Raw genomic sequence first — 22,703 nt, 5'->3', positions numbered from 1 at the left:
AGGTTGTATAATTTGAAAATTGGAACATACAATACAGCAGCAGTAATTTGAGGAAAAAGACATATATAAAATGTTGCATTTGAAATTCAGTGTAACAGCCACCTAAGTGAAAGATTCACCACCAGAACCACATGCCCCCCAGAAATGCAGATATCAATGAGACAAATTTCCTCCAGTGTAGGAATTATATGTAGTTCAGCAATTAGATCAAGCCCAAGACCTTCTTAGCAAACATGCAAAAAACACCAAAAAGATGTGAAACTACCACACTCGTTACTATCATTTTATTTTTAGGAAAAGCACCAGACAGTTGCATGCAGAGCCAAACCAACAAACTCAGAACATTCATCCTTCAACACTATCATTGTTTCAAATCATTAAATTAAAAATAATCCAAGTGCATTCAGGTACTTGACCACTCGATTTCAGGTACACCAATCTTTAGGTAAATCCCTGATTACATTTGTTCGTTCGTTATAAAAGAATGAGATACTGTGTTCAGTTTAAAAAGAGACTACAGTGGAATGTGAATTGGCAGTGGAGCAAATCACTTACATACCTATCTCGCTGTCTTCGTAGGAAATAAGGGCTGAGGGAAACTGGGATTTGTGTTCGCAAATACAGACATCTAAAGTGTTACCTAACAGAGACATCAATGCCACCAGCGTGTACCCGGGTCAAAGCAAAGGCTTATTTGTGCTGCGAGCTTTCAGCTGGCAGTTCGCAAAACGTTGATTTCAAATAACCTGCAATCCCAGAATGACCGAATCCCAGATGTAGTCCATGCTCATGGGAGCCTGGAAGAAGTTGTTTTGGTTTTTTCAGCAGTAAATGCAGGCTCCAGTTGCAGCAGTTCCAAACCTGGCTGTGTCATGGAAACAAAAACCAGGAGGTGAGTCCTCTGAAAAGCTTTTCATCCAAATGAGAGCACCAGTCTCGACCCACGAGCTACGGACTCTGGCTACCGTTAGATGACATGCTGCACTGCCTCTGCTTTTCAGTCTTTGGGCTACCTGTCTGCTGGAGAACCTGCAGCAGACAGAAGTGTTATGCTTGTGCTTTTAATTTCCTCCAGAAAGCGTGTGTGGAGACAGCAGTAAGGAGACCTAAAAGATCTGGCTTGAAGCAGATACCAAAATGTCTTTAAAGCAATGTGTCTAAAGACTGATTTTTTAATAATTAGTAATACCTCCCATACTAAAGCTGATGTGTGTGTTATCACCTTCACAGGGTCTAACCCAAACCTGCCCGATTCAAGAGGGGTGCGAGGGGCTGCTGGCAAGCTTCAGAGTGGACCTTTTAACAAGGCATTCTTCTCAGTGAAAGAGTAATTTAAAAAGCCTTTTCAAAAACAGTTTTTAAGTAAAGGCAACTGACACCATCTAAGAAAATAATAACGTTACCTGCTAAATTAAAATGGGAGGGGGGTTTTGAGTGATACATAGTTATTTAACACTTTAATGCATGTAACTGAACTGCATACAAAAGACCATTTCAATCTATATTATTGAAAACTGTTTGGAGTACAGACTGTAGCCCCTAGTGACACACCTAAGCAACGTACACATCCAGATAATGATTCCCAAAAGTTACAGCCTTTCAGAATAACAATTAACAGTTAGAACTGTCTGTTTCTTTTATTTTCTCAGCGTTAGTTTCTTTATAGAGTGGCTTGGTTTTTTCTTCCTTCATTTTGTTCTGATTCAGAGTGTTGTTGGGCATCTGATCCCCACTGGTGGAAACAGGATCTAAAACTACAACGGATTCTGTCTCTTTTTCATTGCTAGAAGCTTCTCTTCTAAATTCTGTATGACTAGTTGATCTAAAGGAAAAAAGAATAAATATATGAATATAGGTAACAGCTCACACATTTAAAAGAAAGAATATAAATATACAGAAAAGCATTTCTATTATTAGTGGCATGTATGATCAGGACAGGTCTACTAAACCAGTAAATAGATTTATAGATTTAACAGCCGTTACACACAGATAGTAGCGCACAAAATGCAACAGTCGCATTACCCCTCCTGAATCCCTTGTTAAGCTAGCCATGGAAGACACTTAACAGGAAAAATGAACTCACAAAGCACTGAAAAAAATCCTTAGACTACAAAAGAATCAGTTTAAAGATAGTCTTTTTTTCTCTCTGCTCATCTCAGATCCGGACTTGGGTTCCCCCATGTCCAACAGAGCCGTTGCACTCAGAGAAAATGCTGCCAGTTCCTGCGGGCTGTAGGCTAACAGCCTGCAGCCTGGACAGAGAACGTGGCTGCTTCTCCACACCTCCACCCCAGAGCAGCTTGCATGGGGCTTCCACTGTGCCACACTCCTCCGTACAACCGGGAGGCAGAGGCAGCGTAACCAGATTTGCCGCTGTGGCTCGGCACCAACAGGCTGCTAGTGGTCTCACTGGGAGCAAGCACCAACGATTTCTGAGAATTCACCGACTGGATGCGCTGAAGTACAGAGGGCGTTAGACCCACGTTCTGTACTGCAGCAATGGGGTTACATCTTGATCGCTCACAGCGCAGGGATCCGCGCAGATAAACAGCCCTCTGCGTGGGGAGAGAGGAAGGAAAGGTCAGAGACACCGGGGTTATTTGTCGAGGCTGGCAACACGCTAGAAACGCTAAAAGCACTTCTCTATATTCAAAAGCTTTGTACTAGTGTTGAAAACGTGCAGGCAAATCCTTAGATTAGCTAAAACGCCCCAGCAGAGAACCAGGCAAAGACTGGGGAAGCGGGAGCGGCCAAGGCAGGGACGGGGCATTTCCCGTGTCGTCCTGACGCCGCTGCGTGGGCAGGGGCTTGGCCTCCCCCGCCGGCTCTCCTGGCCAGCCTGCTGGCCCCTCACCGGGGGCACGCAACCAGCCGCGCTCGGGGAGGCACTGGGCCCATCTTCAGGCAGGGCCTCACACAGCAGCGTGGACGCAGGGCAGATGTCCACGCCGATACAGCTACAACCCCCACGCTGGGCAGGGGCAAAACCCCTTAGTGCAGGAAGGTCCTACGCAGCGGCAGGCGTGTGGACCCGCTCTCCCAGGCAGCCTAACTGTACCGCTGCTGAATGCAACTGCATTTGCTAGTCTGCAGCCTTTTTTTAATTCTTTTTCTTCTTTTCCTTTTTTTAATTTTTCATGCTTACTCATAAGGAGCAGCCTTCCATCCTGCTACGATAACACCCTTGAAAGGAAAAAGTGGAATCAAGTGGAGGCCAGAGAAAGAAATTCAGCTACTAGATCCATCTGCTATGAACCGCCCTTTATTGTGACAGTCTTTGTCCTGGAGAAAATGACAAAGAAAAAAGAGGTCACCCCACTCAACAATTAGAGCATGGGGCGGAGAATGTACTGGCTCCCACCTGATGGGGAGAGAGTAAATGTACAGGTTAAAAACGAATAAATAATCACAGAAACAACAGTTGCTGCACTTTCCGTTTCAGAAAGAATTTACTCAGCTTGCTACTGAAGCACTGGATATAACAAATGAAATTCCATGTTCAAGCTTTAATTACAAGCATTGTCTCTAACATTAGAACTTTGGTATAAGTTAATTAATGCAGAAATTGGTGCTAATAGATACAGTTTCAGACTCATTTGATTATCATCAGAAGCTAGTGATTTCATAAGGAAAATAATGCTTATTTTATGCAAAAGTTGCCAATCATTCCAGAAAACACAAGGTGGGGTATTTTAAATGTTACAGCAAATTAAACTTTATAAAGCAGTGTAACCAGAAGAGGGTTATTTTTAAAAGTGCTACCTCTGAAAAGCTGATTGCCCAACTCTATAAAAATGGTCAAAGCCGTAAATGCCAAGTTCATTTTTATTTCACTTTGGAGGTAACTATCTTTCAAATCCCAACAGCTGGACTATTTAATACAATCTGGTGAATCAAAGTATAATTCTTCACTGGGCTCACAGTGGGGAGTCTGCATTAGTGTATGGCAGCATTCCAACAACTGATGCACAGCCAAACACTCTGAAGTCTGTTTCATTTATAACAAAAATGGATAAAACGGCAATCATATTTACCACCTTTAAAGGACAGAAAAATAAAAGATGTCGATATAAAGTAGTTTAATGGAGAAAACCAGTGATTAAATCAGCGTTTCGAGCATAAAAATAAGAATTACTATTCCGACTTCACTGTACTCGCATTCCCTTCTTCAAATGCTTTACGCTGTTGCAGCACCAGCCTGACAGTGCTGCTGTTACAGATGCAGTATTGTTAAAAATTATTAACCCTATTTATCAGGTGTTCAGAGCTCATTTTCAACAGTTTGTCAAGAGCGGACTGCAGGCATAATGAAGTTTCAGTGCAAGAATGAACACAACATCGGTGCTCCCTTTCAGAAAACTTTTTTTTTTTTACTGCTACAAATACAGCTGGGAAAAGCAATTAGTACAGATATAGTTAGCCACAGATTTGAACAGTTACAAATTTATCCAGCCAAGGTATTTGCATTTAGTTCTATGCAAAGCTCTTCCCTCATTAAGATTGTTAATGTTGTTATCAGTATTCTTGTTATTTGCCCAACTATATATTTAAGCCAGAAACTGAGAACCTAGTTCTGTTGTACTCATTCATACATAATTCTTTATAAGTCTGCATATATTTTTATGACTAAACACATAAAATCTGTGCTGTGAAATCCAGATTTAGATGATAAATGCATTTTAGATTAATTGTGGGGGATATGCCAAGTCCCATGCAGTACTGAGGACTGCTTGTGATACAAGAGTATCAAAAGCAATATATTCTATTTAGATAGTTAAAGAATTAATACCAAAGATTTAAACATAAAGGCTTACACCTGACAGGCTGTCTGTGAACTAGTACTGCTGTGCCCTTTGTAAATAATTTACAGTAGGAGCATAAAAAGAAACTAAGGATTGGATGGTCAACTGAGACTTGGATTTTTCTTTGTTTCTTCTGGTTAATATTATAACCTTGGTATTATTTAACCTCACTCGGTGCTCTCTCTATTCAGGAAATCACTGTAATATGTTTCCATTTAGAAACCAGAATTTTATGTAAATATCATGGAAAATTTTATTGGATGAAGTCCCATCCAATTTTCTAAAAAGCAGAAGGCTAAAGGAAACCATTCAAGGAAAACGCTGTAGGAAAATCTGTGGGTTTTACAGCATATTTAGAAACTACTAGCAAAAATCTATCCCAACAAAGACTGGTTTTGCAAGTACATGGTATAAGCATGGGAGAATCCATGTAGATCCTCTGCCTGGAATCTGAGATAGTATGAATGAAGTAATTTCTGCTACAAAAGCCAACACTAACATGGCATCAAATTAGTATACTTTGTCCTTCAGTGAGCTCCTTAATCTAGGATGCTGAAATAGCTGTCATCTGCCTTCAAAACAAAATTGCTTTCAAAACCAAAATAAAACTCAGCTGGTGCTATTCCTTACTCCCCAAAAGGTAAGATCTGAAGCATTAAGCTAATTTGACAGTTGCTCACCACCAGCTGCTTCTTCCTAACAGTTAAAAAACATGCCTGCATGCCAGTTACAGCTTGCTATTCGCCGATCTACCGCCCACCCCGACCCCAGAATTCTCGTTTTCCTGTAAGATATCCGTAACTGAGGTCAAACATCACTCGTGCAATAAAGCTCAGACTCCAATCTCTGTGTCCTTTCCAAACTACCACGCTAGGAGGGTTTGCCAAACAACAGCAGCTCTGCTGTCCTGTCTCTGACCTGGACTAACCAGCCCACGGTGCCAGGCTGTACAGGACAGGGTCCCAGCTCAGCAGTGCGCCACCGTGGTCTGTCTGCTGCGTGCCAGACCACAAGAGGTGAGTCAATTTTATCCTCCGTCAAAAACTTTTATTGAGAATAACTGCAGATGTGTTTATTAAACACCTCAGAATTCTTAAAAAGGCAGGGGAATTCAACAGACAGGGCCAAAGGCTAATGCTGAACAATAGTAAAAAATACACCAATTCCAAGCCTTGAAAGTCTTCAATGAACAAAAAAATCCCAGCACGCTACAGGATTTGTCAACAGGAAATTAGAGGGAATACAAAGAGTAACACTAGTGAATTAGTCTGTTGTTTTCCTCCTCTGATAGTACGAGTTCTATCTATAACACCAGACATCTGTGAAGTGCAAGAAACCTTCTCCGTTTCAGGAATGCCGCTGCTACACCTGGCTAAGTAGAAAGGTCACCAACATAGCAGCAAGCAGAACAGAACTGCAGATAATCTCTAGTATGGAATTTGTTCCCATTCTTAGGTACTGTTTTGAAAATGCTCAGAAAGATTAGCAAATTCATTTAAACGAAGAATCTTGAAGAGCTTCTACCTGCACTGAGGGAGCACAAAAGAAGTACACTCTAAGGAAAATGTATGACAGTAGCTTTTAAAATACTTAAAATTGAGGAGACCTCAAACTTCCAGGACATCCCATTGTTTTCTTCATTTGTTGTTCAAACTGAATTGACCATGTTCAAGCTGCACTGGAAAACCTTTGCAGTTCTGTCTAGCTGAGGCTGAGCTACTTCCCGCAGAGCTGGTAGATGATTCAGGGGTACTAAGATTACAGCCAGGGGAAGGAGGACAAATCCTTTAATTGTATAAAATCATCAGATTAAGACTAACCCTCTCTGTGGTTCACTCTGTTAGCGGAGAACTCTGCTGCCCAGAAACAAAATGTTTACAAAGTGCTGGAAAAAAAACACCAAAAAACCCAGGGGCAGAGCCAGACACACCTTCTCCTTCTGTGTCTACACACTGCAGGGAGTCACGGGAACTCGCTTTGCTCCCAAGGTAACTAAATTGTCACCCATTCTCTTCTGAGCAATTGTCACAGAATTACAGTCATGCTGGGTTAAACATTTGGGAAGAGATTTGCAGAGGAAGTTACCTGAATACCGAGGTAAGGCCTCAATTTCTCTATAGGACACACATGATTGATGTCTTCCCCCTCAGCACCACCCGAGCAAAATTTCACATTCAAACATTCCAAATCATCCGCTTAATGGCTTCAGACCCTTCTTATAACAATCTCCTATACTGAAGGAACACCTCACCTAGTGGTTCGAAACCCACATTTTTCCTCTGAATTCATTTCTCTGAGCTGTCATCACTTAGTTTGATTACAGGAAAACTTCAGAACCAACCTGTAATTGCTGATGTTGTTACAGCCCTTTTCCACAATCCCTCCTTCGGCCACTCGCCTGAGTGGCCCAGCAGATTCAGCTGGCGGCCAGTGCTTTGGTAACACTGGCCACAGGAGTAACCATATCACCTGCGGAGTCCTACTGCAACCAAAGCCTGAAACTCCTGACCCTTTGCATATTTCGGTTAGATTGCCACTGACTTGGGGGCAGGGAGGATCTGGGATTTTACTCAGTAAGCTGACTTCCATCTACGTATTGTTTACAGATACATTTTCAAGACTGGGTCTTTTTCAAAGGCATGACCTTCTTTCTCCGCAAAAACAGGTGTGCTCAACTGTTACTCAGTGTGAATAAAGAACGATGAATAGGGCTGTTCGCATTTAAATGTCTGTAAGTATTACCTCCTCCTTCGGATTACAAGCCTCAGTAAATGGATGGCACAGCAAAGAGAAATATCTCATGCACAACTATTCCCAAGGTTTTCTATAGGCAGCTCTACATTAAAATCCAGGTGAAGAAAAAAGAATAAATGCTGCACTGCCAGAGACACCTGGTAATGATGAGACATGCAGTCCTCTACCGTGCTCGAAAAGGCTTGCTTGGCTGCTGCAAACAGGGCACACCTTTGTCCGATTTCAAGGAATTGTGAATGATGAGACAGCTGCATCCTTTCGCCTCAGGTATGAATAATAAGAAGAGCCACAATAAATCTTTTTCATGCCTTTGGCATTTAGGGTATCTGCCCAAAGCAGCATGCTGCTTGTTTAGTGAACACGGGCTACCTTCGAAAATAGTGTGGTGCAACATCAGCAGATGTGTAAAGGGAAACAGCCTGTGCTTCAGATCAGTGCCCTCACAACACACGTTTCAGGGGGGGCGTTCACTGAACTAGCTCTTGGGTGGCTCCTGGGCCAGCCAGTAAAGGCTGGATCACATCTTCTGGTTCAGTTGCACTCATCCATCGAATCCCTAGTTTATGCACTAAGACCACTCCAGGATACGAAGCAAAGCATAGCAAATGGGGACAATAGGGAGATTTGCTTCAGAAGCGCTCTGTTGATCCAAACGAAACTGTTAGTACAGATGTACCCAGGGAAGCCCAGAAAACTGCCTAATTACAGAGCCAAGTAGTCAGATGTGATAGCCAAATGAACTTCCTTCTGATGTCTGCTTTGAATGAGCCTTGTTTCAAAACAACACTTACACACCTAGGAGCCCGGAGGCTGCCTCTACTAACCTTTGCTGCAAACAGTACCCAGGAGGAAAAAGAAAACTAATTGCACTTCAACACGGTATGAAACGTCTAGGTTACTCCTGCTCCTCCCTGCCAGGCCAGCAGTGGAAGTCTGACAGCCCCAGCATCTTCTCGCTTGCTGGAACACCAGCCTCAAAGATGAGCCTCTCTAATACGCAGGTTACACCAGTGACGCGGTGCAAAGCAGCCCTGCAGCACTAAGGAATCTGGCCCACTACATTTGTTTTAATGCTTTAAACAGATAAATTAAAGCGAAATGTGTCTTTCAGGATGTCACTGAATAGGCAAGCTGAGAAATAAATTGCGCTTCACATATGCTTTTATAACACATAACAACTGTGACTGTCAACACAAGATCCTTTTCACTGTCAATTCACCACGCGTTCTGCGAGACCTTGGGGCCTGCAATTATTTCATTTCCTTTCTTGTAAATGCAATTTCCACTTAGTTTGGTGGAATAAAGGTAGACAAAAGGTGGTAGGAGTTGCTGTATTTTCTGATAAAGGTTATCTGTTCAAAATTGTAGAAATCCACAAATTACAAACAGTATTTTTCAGGAAAAACCTCACCTTTCTGTCAGGGTAGCAGTTCAAGAAAATGTAATGGCATTATTCATGTCAAATTAACTGTTGAACAAATCTTCATCTTTCTGATTAAATTAAAATGAAGATCATCTTTCTTCTAGGGATACTTAAATTAAATAAAAGGGGAAAACACATATGATTGTAAAAGACATCCTGCTTTTAAAACTCGGTGTGACTTAAATACTGTACAGCACAAAAGGAAATTGGGCTCTTTATCCATTCAAAAATAAATTATAAAAGTACCTGCAAGAGAGTGAAGTAACTATCAATTCATAAAAATAGATACGAACTGAATTTCCAGCTCATTTGTCATTACTTACTCCTTTGAACCAAGCAATGGATACTTTCTAGAATTGGTACTGGTGATATTTTTTAACTGACAGAGCAGGAAATCAGAGGTTTAATTAGCCATGATTACAATATTCTGCTGATCTGATTTGTCTCAACTATCTCCTTTTCTTGAAGTGACAAACTGACAAACAACCTGGCAAGGGAACTGAAGCAAGTGCACAGCCTAATTTCAAAAGGAGCTTGGTATTGTTGTAAAACAAACCAATCCTCCACGGGATCTGTCTGAAATAAATATTTCTGAAGCAGGTTTAACTCTTTGATGCTTAACTGGCACCTTGGGTCTTCAATCTGTTGGGACAAAAGATCCTTCTGCCCATCTGTGCAAATGCGGCACTAACTATATTTTTTGTAGCTTTTGAATACTCTTAATCTTGCGATTTCAAGGTAATTCAGAATTTTTACCAACAAACATTTAAGAGGAATAGGACTTGTTTTGGTCCAACAGAAACTACCCTGAGCACCTGCATACAGACCAATATGACCTACATGACAGTATGTTTTAAAATATTGTGCTAGAATTACCCTATTTTTTACATCAAGAGTTAACTATATAACTATCATCCCTCTTCTCTTCAGGATGTGGAAAGACCCCTCAACTTTGCCATTCCTCAAACTCTTGAGGTCTCTTTTGGCAAAGATGATGAACTTTTTTTGAAGAATGTTCACAGATTTTACAGGAAATGGGCTTTATTACAGAGAATTCAATTTCTACTTCCACATGAGGCTATAAATTATTTGAAGAGTCAGTGAGTGGTAAACAGCTGCAGACTGTACCTTTATCCTGTTAACCAAAACTGGTATTAAATCACTTTCAAAACGCACCAGCTAAACAGATCTGGTACTAAAATTTATCTAGAAATCCATATTCTACTTACTGTAATGTATGCTTGGAGCCCGTGACGCCCTTAAGCTCATTAGAGATGGGACCCGAGTCAGGTACTTTGGGACTGAATTCTGTCTCCAGGTCTTTCTTGTTCAGCGCTGTTTGTGCGGCACTGGCTCCCGAACCTAGCACAGGCAGAGATTTTGATTCTGATGTGGCCAAGATTCCAGTGGGACCTAAAATCCAAAGAAAGTTTAATGCTTCTGTCGTCTAGATTGACCAGTCTAGAAAACAACACATAAGCATAGCAGAATTCAAGCTAACTAAGGAATCAAAATGAAATTTTAACTAAAAGCCTCCAGTGCATGGAGACTAGCAAAATGCAGCATTTGCAGCTTCTGCTCTCCCTGCCAAGATTAACCCTTTCTTGTACCCCAAGCAGGGCTTGCTATATTGACACCGTCATGCACGCAATCCCCTGGCCTTGTGGGATGGCGAGTCCTGCTGCCCATGCAACGCGTCCACGCCACAACTTGCCAGTGCTCTCCCAGCCCAAAGTACAGCTCGAGCGAGAACCAGCCCACTGACAAAAAAGCCTGTTCTCATACTCCTGAGTGAACTGTCCAGCTACAGAGTCCAAGCTAAATCCACACAGTGACATTAAAACCAGCCACATCTGCATCAACTATTGCATGGCCTTACACTGGCACAGACTGTTTCTAACTAGGCAGAACATCAACAGTTCCTTACAGATGATGATAATAAAGCACATTTTAAGAACTGCAGACCTTTGCTCTGCAGAAGAGGTTAATTCAAAATATTACTCCTAAATCCTCATTTCTCTGGTTACCATTACTTTAAGGAGTATTTTCTCAGTAGGCTCAGACTATTAACTGCAATAACAATGTCTGAGCTCCAGGCAGGACAGAGGAACCTCTGTGTATATGGCTGTGTGCGCAGAAAATCCCGACAGAGGCATCTCTTGGAGAAAATGGGGATGAAAAGTGACAGGTGTGACGGGGAAGTGAGTCACTGTAGAAGTAAGCAGGGCTCTCCATAATGGCTGAAATGGCAATGGTCTGGAAGAGAAAGTAAAGCTTCAAGAGTCACTTAATGCAAGAGAGAGGAAGAGGACTACAAAGGAGTCCAGCCACTTACTGCCACTGTCCTGGTCAGTGGTCACTTTCCGGCGTCGCAGAACTCGTTCCAGCTCTGTTTCACTGCTGTCTGTTTCAAGGGACTTCAAGCTTCGGGAACTAGTGGATTTATTCAGTGTTTCCTACAGCAAGAAATAGGCATGAGAAGCTCTCCGAGGACATAGTATGCCTTGCCAAACATCCCATATGCACAACATGATAACCTTTTAAACTGCAGTTCTAGACCAGCGTGTGAAGCTCTTCCAGTAGTACAACAGTGAGCATCTGGGGGCTGGCTCACCACTCCTCCCCTTACTTGGATTTCCTGGTGTAGGGATTAACCATACTTAGCTACACATTACAGGGCTGATATCGGGCTTAAGAGTGATGCTCTGGATCACTAATGAACAAATTCTGATGTTTGCAGGGAACTGCCAACTTCCTCCATCTTAACGTTTAAAGGATCTTAATAAACTGCTAGAGCATTACCATGCCCATTATCAGCAGAAAGCCAACGACTCATATTTTACTGCTGCATATGTTCTGTGCTGGTCCTGTGTTGCTCCATCCTGGTGTGCGCACCTATCTGTAGAAGTCAATAGGTACTAGCAGCAACTGCAGCGCATTATTATATTCTGTAATCTAGCTGATCTGCCATAACCCTGACCCTATATCCACATACTTCATGGCTTCTCTTACATACAGAGTTTGATCTCAAGCTTTTTAAACACACAAAATAGAAATGCATGCTACTCGTGCCTTATGCCAAAACCGGTATTTTGTAGCAGTGAAGCTGCAAGTCCAGCAGCGCTTCTCTTAAGGTGTGAGAGGAAAGGCTTTAATCAAAGCCTGAAACCTCACAGACTTGCCCACAGGAATTTTAACACGCACATAGTGCACACTGCATGCATTTCCCAACTGACAAAAGTCAGTTACTGGATCAGCACCCACTTGATTGTAAAATTTCCCTAAAATGTTTACAATGCAACTGAAAACTTGGGACCTATATGGTATTTCATTCTCCCTCTGAGTCTTGCCATCTTTAGGGATGCCCAGGAACCCTGTTCATTCAGCCTTCGAAAAATGTCAGACTCACAGAGCATTTTTCCAAAGTATAAATAACATACTCTTAACATCTTTTTTTGACAAGCACATATATTCTGAGCAGAAATAGCAAATGACAAAAGAAAATGGCATCACAAGTTGCAAAACCTGTGCTACTTTCAGGTTCCCAGCAAAGTAACTAATTCTTCACCACCACCCAAAAATTAAAGTATTTTCTTTGGCAAATACTTGAAATTTAACTGGGCAGGTACATTATTAATTAGTAGTATGCTCCAGATCTGCACAAATGTACACAACAGAGTCACTCAAGTCTGCAATTTACAGAACATAAATGTGTTTTGTTTGTAACAATTATATGGAGGTCTACATGAAATGCATAATTAGCATAGTAACAACAAATGTTTACTCCATCACATCCCACCCCCATGTTTGTTGTCTGACTGTGCATAATGACTGGTCTCAAGAATAGATTGGAATTGGATTTTACACAGTTTGTCTTACGCCGCAAATATCCTAAAGGGCTCCAAAGCAACAAGCTAGATACAGCAGTACAGTGACTGTAGGCTTCTCTCTGCTCCCTCTGAAGTACATAATCAAGTCTCCCCTGATGTCAGTGATACAGTGTCAAAGAAATTAAACAGCTATTAGAAAACGAAAGGACCTTAAGCAGGATTGTTCAGTCTAGCCCTCACTGGTCCAAACAGCACGCCATATGAAATATTCCTATAATTACAGAGTTTTGTTTAAAACATAATCTCCACGTTGCATTTTATTTCTTTTCTATTTACCTCAACATTTAGTTATGTGTCCCTCTAATTACAGCTTAGCATTAAGGTCTGGTGGCCCTGTAGATGATTTCTTCCCTTCTTCCCCTGCTTTCATGTGACTGGAGAACAGTAAGTTTAACACACTGTTGGTGCCGCACTCATGGTTTTAAATGGCAGCACAGGCTGTGGCTACGCTCCTTGCTGCACTACCCAACACAGCACTGAAGTTATTTTTCATAAGGTCTGTTTAGGTGCTACAATGGATGAGTAGAATGACTAGCCTTACCTTCTGTAGAGTGAATGTGAAGTATTTTGCTTCGGTTCAGGCAGAATTTCACCTTACAAAGGCAAAATTTCACCTGATGTGCCAAAGTCACACTTCAACTTTAAAAGCTTCAGGGTCACAGAAGTCAGGGAGCAAGCAAGAACTACAGCTCCTTCTGAATGTTTGATACAATTTTAGCACTTGTGCAAAAGAAGCAACCAGTTAAATAAGCAATGCAATGTATGAGCAAAGGATGGAATTGGAACAAACTTAGCACATTGCTCTGAGCAGGACCAAATACACACCTGATGTTTTTATTTAGTGATCAATGGGTATGTGGACAGCTATTCAGAATTATTTTTTTCAACTTATAAAGGCAGAAAGACTAGAGAGCTCTTGCTCTGTTTAGGCTACGTCTATGTTAACAAGAAATTCGGTGCCTCAGGAGAGAGCAGGAGTTCAGAGCAGTTGATGAGGAGAACCCTATGTCTACTATATGCGCTGTCCGGGGGCTTCACTTTGGACTAGATATATTCAGCTGCCTCTCACTCCCTAAGCATTCCCACTGTGAGTACTTGGATAGTTTCCAAAAGATCTATGGCAGGTGTGGACCATAACCTCCCCTCTAGTGGCAGGAACATACAAATCTGGGAGCAGAGTTAACAGACTAGTTTTCTCCAAAATAAATTCTGTTCGCAAGACCAAAACCAATCTTTCAGTCTGACCAAAGTAAAAAGTGGAATCAAGGGATTCACTCCAAAGCTGCTCTAAAGCTTCAAACCAAAACACTAATGCAGAAGTTTCAAATACTCGTCTATTTTACACAGAAGGCCCTGTCAGCTCAATGAGAAGAAAAAATGAAATATAAACCACAAGTTTTCTTACCAGAATCCCTTTTAATTCTTTCATTGCACTTTCAGAGGGCTTTGGTGTTTCTGGCTGTAAAAACACATGCATGTTAAAAAACACATGAAATGGACCGTGACAGACTTTGTACTTGAAGACAGATGTCGCACGAGGGTCTGCCACACAGGCGTACAGTTGTGTTACGTTCCTCTGCTCTCTCCTCTCCTGGGCACATGGCTAACGTCCAATCTATAGTCTTACACAGATGAATGGAAGAGTCTGAGCTCTTAAGACTGTGAATCACAGCCTACACACATAAAGAAAAGTCATGCTTTTGTGAAGACGGTAAGCAATATTTTATAGTAGCTACATTCAGGTATTAGTGCTAAGTGTTGCATAAAAGGAAGAAATACTGCTAAATACCATCTACTTCTTTATCACCCCCTTCGGTTCAGGCAGAATCCTGTTTTCTCTCTGTGCTTTTTGTTTCTCAGTAGCTGTTTGTTTACAAGATGTTTGCTTTCAGTTCCTTTCTCTGTCAAAGAAACTGGGCTTCTATTTACTTATTGTTGGCTTCGCTTCCTTTTCTGTTCTTCAGGCATATGCTGCTCTAATTTATTTTATTCAAAATCAAGCAAAGCAAATGAGGTGAGATAAATGTATTCTTTTGAAGGTTTCACAGAAACTCTGATTTATTTTCAGTGTAAATTAGTGTACTTGGCTAATATCATTGCTCTGCTATTTATTCCAAACCTTTGTTTTAGGCCTGCTTGACTGGTTGACTGGTCTCAGATGAACTCCCTTTTTAATTCTGTCCATCATTTCTTCAACAGCTTGTCTCTTCAGATCCGTAACTTCTTCACCTGTTCCGAAAATCAAAAAGCATATCATGTTCCAGATATAAATACAGAGAAATAGTACAAAGAAAAAAACATGTTAAACAGATAGCCTACTAATCAGCTTGCTTGCCATAAACAGTTACCATAATCATAAATTAGTTTTAATGATGAAACAGTATTTACGTATACAATGTACTTAGCTATACTCCATGCCTGCATGTGTGGGCATACTGCTCAGGTACTACCCAAATCCATGCTTTTCCTCGGTTTTATTGAAAATGGCAATGATAACCATAAATATATAGGCTTACTTTTCTCCCCGTAAGTGGGCTGTTCACAGGGTCTTTCTTACACGATCACTATCTTACTCTTAATTTTTCCCACCAAAAAGAGGCACTTCACCTGATGTTGCATGCATCTATATACAGTAGCAGAAAGCAGTAACCTCGTCTCTAGTTATCAGGAATTCTAGGTCCTGGATACAGCGCTGTCAGTGATCTTTGCTATCAGCTACACTGTCACAAGCTCTTCAAGGATAATATGCCAATCTACACACGCTGAGGATCCAGCCGTGGACTTTGCAAATGCCTGAAGAAGTTTGGACAGAAGGAGGGCCCAGATCCTGAAAAATGCAAAGCTCCTATAACAGTTTTGGAATTGCAAAAGTTTAGCGCTACAGGCTGAAAATACAGCCCCACTTCCACTGTACCTCTTCACCCTGGCTCAGCAGAAATTTCCCCAGCTTCACTGAAACAGGACAAGTGCACAATGCCCCACACACGGCCTGCACGCAGCCCATCACAAGACTGCCGAACATGTCTTGTATTTCACATGGGTTTGAGAACCTTGCTGGAATGATACAGCAACATCTCAGACTGAACTAAAAACACGTTTAAAGAACACTGCATGAAGTCAGAGTGCAAAACTTAAATACCATGAAAGGAAATGGTTGCTTTTCAAGAGACTGAGTATCAGGACTGCAAAATATTCAGATGAAGTGGGAAGCTGTGTGATGAACCTAAACAATACCTGTTAACTTATCAGTGTTCTGGATAATGTAACAAAAGACATTTAACATGCCATACCAAAAAGGGGGGGGGGGGGGGGGGGGGGGGGGGGGAAGAGTACTTAAAGCAAATACATGGAGAAATAACGGCTGATGGTATTCAGAGCCGCAATGTTGTACCTTATATAACAGGAATTTTAAATAGACTTTCGCTCTCTCACTTGTCAGGGTACTATTGATGATTCATAGAAATGCAGTTTCTGTATTCTAAGCCGATTTAATGTCAGGCTTTAATTTCACAAACAGGCTGTTTCAAATATAAAAGCATAATTGGTGGTATGGGATAGAAACCACTCATTCTAAGTCCTTAACAAGGGTCAAAATAAGCCTCAAGTTGGATATAATAACAAGATCAAGACAGAACTTTCCACCTTTTTATATTTTTATTTTAGGAACAGCTCAACTATTAAGAGAAAAAGCAGTTCATATGTGATTGAAGAAAGGTCAGAACTCTTAAAGTTTGCTAATAAATAATGAAAAAATGGGGTGTAGAGAACTTATAGTGAATTTCATAGTATTTCCTGCAATCACTGTTTGTAACAGTCTCAACAAAAAGGTGTAATCAAAACATCTAGGATGCTTCAAGATAAGGAAACCTGATAAATGAAGGCAACATAATTGAACTTTTACTGAAATATAAGAGTGACTCTTCATCAGAGACCTCAGTACAAGGTCACTTCTCTGATTATTTTACCCAGACAAACAACTTTATTTCTCTCAGATTGGTAATGAGTTCCCAAAGGTCCCCGCCAGGACCTGCCCAAGTCACCTGATTCCTCAGTTCTTCACCTGAAAATGGGAGGGGTAATACTTCTTGTCCTTCACATCCTGCCTGTTGGTCCCATCCAACAATCCAGCAATAGTTACAGACCATGACAGTCTGCTAGCAGCAATTTTTTTCTTTAACAGTTATATCCTATACCTACAGTTTCAGCCAGGTTCCCTCCTGCAGCCCCCTTTGTTTAAGTGGCAGCAAATGAGTTAAGCAATTGACTACAAACTCCCTATTTCAGAAGGAAAGAGAGAAACAGCCAGAAAAAAACTTAGTTATTTTACTGGCAATGCTTGTCTAACTAGCTTTGATTCTTCAGGCACTCATGTTCATTTGTAAATCTGTACTTGACTCCTGTTCTCAACCTACTAGGTTTCCAGCTTCCATTAACAACAATAAAATGCAATTTCAGCTGTTACTTTGCACGCAGAGTCACCTTAGTGCAAGATCCTGTTTTGTTTTAGGTTTTCAGTATTATTAAAGGATTAGCATTACAGTCAACTCTGAGTGGTAATTTCACAAGATATGAATAGAGGGATGAAAACTGAAGCATTTAACAAACTAGCTCTGTGGAGAGGCTTGGGACAGAAGAAATCAAAAACAAGAAGCCATTTGAAAGTTGGAAACTTCCCTGTGTTATGCTGCATATAACCTGTTCTCTGCTTAATGCTTGTTGGATTTGTTCTTCTGCCTCTTCCAGATAACCTATGGTAGTGCAAAGTCCTGGACATACTGTAGGTGCAGCTACATGCTATAGTGTGTCCAGTTTAAAGCCACAGGTTGAGCCTCTAAACGCTACTATAGTGCAACTACTACTGCCAGGGCGCAACTCAAGCTGCATGGAGTTGGTGTAACAGCATGGGGCCTAAATTGGACCATGCTGTTCTCCCCATCCATTTATATCACCCAGCACATCACCATACCCGGCTAAGTGCTTATCTTTACCCTCTCCCCAAGGGAAAAAACAGGAAAGATAACTTTTTCTGCCACATCAGTGAGTAAGATCAGCTCAGTAACTTATCTGATAAGCATTAGAGCCAGAAGCAGGAAAATCAGAACTCTTCAGTTACAGCAAGTGCTAGATCTTCCTTTAAGGTTTTTGATCTGCAGCTTCAAAGACTGTTCATACTAAAATCCATTTGGAAAAAGTATATTGGATGCTGATGAACAGCTCAGCTGTGGAGGCACAGGTGGCTACAGGGGCTGCATAAGTTTGCTGGGTATCCTGAGGCAGCTTGCAGTAGAATAGAATAAAATATTTCAGTTAGAAGGGTCCTACAACAATTATCTAGTTCATCTGCCTAACCACTTCAAGGCTGAACAGAAGTTAACGCATGCTATTAAGGGCAGTGCCCAAATGCCTCAAATGCTGACAGGCTTGGGGCATTGACCACCTCCCTGGGAAGCCTGTTCCAGTGTTTGACCACCCTCCCCATAAAGAAATGCTTCCTCATGTCCAGTCTGAACCACCCCCCGGCACAGCTTTGAACCATTCCCGCTCGTCCTATCAGCAATGAGGTCACCCCTCAGCCTCCTTTTCTCCAAAGCAGACAAACTCAAAGTCCTTAGCTACTCCTTACCAAAGCTACCACACATGTACCTGGGCTGCAACCACATTTCTAACCGCAAGGCAGATGAATATGCTGGGACATGGATAGCAGTAGTTAATGTTGACAGTTATAAGCATTTGTATCACTAGCTGTACGCACGGTTCATTTTCACTAGTTTTATCTGCAGTACCTAGTGAATAATCTGCACGACTTGAGAAAGGACGAGCCATACCTGACTCTTGCTGAGGAGGTTTCTCCTTCTTGCTCACGTTGGTGTTGGAGTGAGATCTCTTGCGAATCATTGACATAAGAGACCTTTGGGAAAAATGAAACTGCAGACTGTCATTCTGTCCTGTATTACACACTGTTAGAATGAACTTGAACATGACATACACAACAGCTTGCTTATACCTGATTATACAGCTAGTTACAAAAGACTCATTTAACAGTTCTTGAATGCAGATGTATGTTCTGAATTACCCCCCACAATGCCTCCCATCAAAATGCACCAGAGAAATCTATTTCTTTTTAACAGGCATTAGGCACAAATCAAAACACTCCAGATTTGAATATTAAATGACAGTGTCTCATTGTAACACATGACAAATTGAAGCTGCTCCAGCATAATAAGAGGAAAGAAGAGCTTTCTTCTTTTGAATATTGATAGCAAAGTATTAGATATTCTAATAGATATCGACATGAAGATATTGAATCTTCAGATATTGAAGTGAAGTATTATTCTTCAGAGGACACTTAAATATGGTCATCAGTATCTCCTCACCAACTACAAGTTTGTAATCTTCTTACGGTATCAAATAACTATCCTTTCACTATAGTCAAAATGTAAAAGTCCAGGCATAGAAATGATTCATCTTAAAGCCCAAGTATAAGCTCCTATGCATATCTGATGTGTCAGTGGGGCATATCACTCCCAGCTGAACATTGCTCCTTACAGAGCAGAGTGACCTCCCTGACATAAAGGGTCAGAACTCTGTCCCAGAAAAAAGCAGCATTCAGCGCCTAGGCTCTGAAACAACCTCTACACACATCAACATCACAGTGCATGAAGGAAATATTCTGATGTAGCTACTACAGGGCTTAAAATGAATTGTGTTACTTGTTTCAAAAATCAAAAAAAATAAAACAAAACACAAAAAACCAAACCCATACCACCACCACCCCAAGTTAATTCATGCTACACATTAGCAAGAAAGAAGCAAACAAGCCAAGTGAGTTAACAGACAGAAAAGGAGCAAAAGGCGAAACACAATTGTTCAGAACATGTTTAGTTTAGATTTCTAAAAATAAAGCAAGATGCACAAAGGGAAGAATTCTCCCTACTAATCATCTCTATCCATATATTAACACAGTAGTTAACAAGATTCCTATATGTAATTTCTATTAGGTTAGAAAGTGTCAAAGTCCATTTATTTTTAAAACCAAGCAGACAACATGAAGATCAGCTGAGTTCCTAAAATTAGCTAAACACACCTTAGGGCTTAGTTAATTAATTCAGGTCTAATGCCTGATACATCCTATATTGGTCATCCTCTTTTACAGTCCTTTGCAAAAATCAGACTTAATTTTGATAATTTCACCCAAAGCTGCTTGACGATGGGGTGGTGATTTTCTGGGATATTTTTTTTTCTTTTTAACTTACGAAAGCAATTGTGGGAACTCAATGGAGTCTGCGTTTTCATCACCAGTATCTGACAGGAAGGGACACACAGTAACCCAACATAACCTTTGGTTCAAAGGCATTTTCTTAGCAGTAGATTCAGACAAGCATTTCACAAATCTGTAATTACAGCTATCAGGTGAATAGAAAAAAAACAACCTCTGAAATTAGAGAAGACAGGTATCCCTCCTACTGCAAAGTCACAGCCTAGACAACCGGTTGGGCTTGGCAAGGCAGACACTGTTCAGAATTGGTCAGGGTGTTCGTCTGTTGGCAAGGTGGGGCACAGAGCCTGTCCTGCCAGTAAAAAGCCCAAGACAGATGGAGAAAGCCTTTTTTTTCTTTAAAGACCCTCTTCCTGCTTGGATGCAAGCTCATGTAATGTATTCTGCTTCAGCAAAGCATTAAAGCTGTGACCTTTGATTTAAGCACTTACCGTATAGGGTTAGGAGGAGGAGGAGGAGGAAGAGGAGGAGGGGGTGGTGGTGGTGGTGGTGGTGGAGGATTTTCAGACTGCTGTATTCGTTTTTGAAGTTCATCAACTGCACAAGAGCAACAAAACAAACTACAGTAAGTTCTTGGTTTCTCACATCTGCTCTAAAACTCTGATGGTTTAAACAAAGCAGCTACTAATTAACTAAAAAACAAACAACAAGAATAAACCATACAACTTCTAGGATATCACATTTTTGATTTCCTACCAAGAACAATGTCCTAGATGCACAGGATTCTCATTAAACCAGGTAGCTTCAATATGAGTTACTTTTGAAACTAAAATGACACTCTCCCTCATACAGGATCCTTCATATAAAATGACAGAGCATGGAAAAGTTTATCACATTCCGGCAATGGTCTATTTGAGGTTCCATTTGAGAATGAATTAAGAAGAGATGAAAGAAATGAGCAATTTTGGCTTCCAGCCTTATCTCTGTCTTGCTGATGGTGTGGGTTTTCCCCACAAAAATGGTCAAAACTGGGCAGTGATCAGAATGGGTTCCTTCTCTCCCGTTTTCGTGTCAGACCTAAACTGTGAAAATTACTTTTCTGCACTTGAAATATTGTCAAATGCAGTCAACTGGGGAAGAGCAGATACAAAGAAAAAAAAGTCTTAAATTACTTTTTGTTAGAACAATTTTTAGCAATTGCTCTGAATTATGGCAGAAGTACAGAATATGATTTCCAAAGTGGATAAGGTTCATTATTCTCATAATGATGGATTCAAATTAAAATGACAATCTTTAACATTTACTTTTAAACTTAAAAAGAAAAAAAATTTAAATCAACTAAATTGCTTTAAATTTCAGGTACAATCTTTATGCTGATGAATTCCTTCTGAAGGACAAACAAGCCTGGAAGAACCTATGTGCTGCCATCCAGCGAGACCTGACCCCAGGCTGGAGAGCTGGGCAGAGAGGAACCTGATGAAGTTCCACAGAGGCCAGTGTAGGGTCCTGCCCCTGGGGGGGGACAGCCCCAGGCACCAGCACAGGCTGGGGCTGGCCTGCTGGGGGGCAGCTCTGTGGGGACGGGACTGAGGGTTCTGGGGGGCAGCAAGTTGCCCGTGAGCCAGCAGTGGCCCTGTGGCCAAGGAGGCCAGTGGGACCCTGGGGGGCATGAGGAAGAACATGGCCAGCAGGTGGAGGGAGGTGATCCTCCCCCTCTGCTCTGCCCTGCTGAGGCCGCCCCTGGAGTGCTGGCTCCATACTGGGCTCCCCAGTTCGGGAGAGGCGGGGAACTGCTGGGGAGGGGCCAGCGGAGGGTACCAAGATGGGGAGGGGACTGGAGCATCCCCGTATGAGGAAAGGCTGAGGGGCTGGGGCTGCTTAGCCTGGAGAAGAGAAGGCTGAGGGGAGCTCGTCGATGCCTACAAACATCTCAAGGGCGAGTGCCAAGAGGACGGGGCCAGGCTCCTTTCAGTGGTGCCCAGTGACAGGACAAGGGGCAACGGGCACAGACTGCAGCACAAGAAGTTCCTGTTGAATATGAGGAAGAACAGCTTTACCTGGAGGGTGACGGAGCACTGGCACAGGCTGCCCAGGGAGGCTGCGGGGTCTCCTTCTCTGGAGACATTCAAAACCCGCCTGGATGTGACTGTGCAACCTGCTCAAGGTGAGCCTGCTTTAGCAGGGGTTGGACTAGACAATCTCCAGAGGTGCCTTCCAACCCCAGCCACCCTGTGATGCTGTGAAAGAATCTGCTGTGAAGGTTAGGTCTTTTCCAAGGCAGCTGAGAATTCATATGCTGCCTAGGCATATTTTTAAGGCTTGCTAATGTAAAACTCACACAAAGCAGTTCTTCCAAGCAAGACTGCTTAAAGTGAATCCTGCTTTTAAGGGTATGTTTCAGAAAAGTGCGGCTGTACATGGAGTCTTAACTGAAGACAGGGACTTTGGCCTCCTCTGACAGGGGCTTAAATGCTTCTCTGACCAGGTGTCATACTTAAAACTAGCACCTGGTTAGGCCTTCAGCTGAACAAGGACTGAAAGCAAAGGTACATGCAAATACTTAACCAGCCACAGCCCCACACTCCCTATAGTGAAGCCACACACATCAGGTGCTCTTT

The 22,703-nt window shown here is 41.8% G+C and overlaps 1 protein-coding gene across 2 annotated transcripts in view; it reads right to left on the bottom strand.

The window, feature by feature from the left end:
- Nucleotides 1-269: 269 nt before the first annotated feature.
- SHTN1 (shootin 1) overlaps nt 270-22,703 on the bottom strand; it is a 70,413-nt gene continuing 47,979 nt past the window's right edge. The window contains exons 11-17 of one of the 2 annotated variants that reach the window (XM_040606061.1): nt 20,577-20,682; nt 18,695-18,777; nt 14,989-15,098; nt 14,275-14,328; nt 11,315-11,435; nt 10,209-10,341; nt 270-1,822 (exon numbers count right to left, since the gene is read on the bottom strand). In XM_040606061.1, coding sequence (XP_040461995.1) covers nt 1,612-1,822; nt 10,209-10,341; nt 11,315-11,435; nt 14,275-14,328; nt 14,989-15,098; nt 18,695-18,777; nt 20,577-20,682 — 818 coding nt within the window. In that variant the 3' untranslated portion in view covers nt 270-1,611. Of the gene's footprint in view, nt 1,823-10,208; nt 10,393-11,314; nt 11,436-14,274; nt 14,329-14,988; nt 15,099-18,694; nt 18,778-20,576; nt 20,683-22,703 lie in introns of both variants that reach the window. The other variant, XM_040606060.1, reaches the window with a different exon arrangement.

This window comes from Falco naumanni, chromosome 9 (genome assembly GCF_017639655.2).
Source record: "Falco naumanni isolate bFalNau1 chromosome 9, bFalNau1.pat, whole genome shotgun sequence".
Classification (NCBI taxonomy): Eukaryota; Metazoa; Chordata; class Aves; order Falconiformes; family Falconidae; genus Falco; species Falco naumanni.
This window is presented reverse-complemented; position numbering and strand designations above follow the sequence as displayed.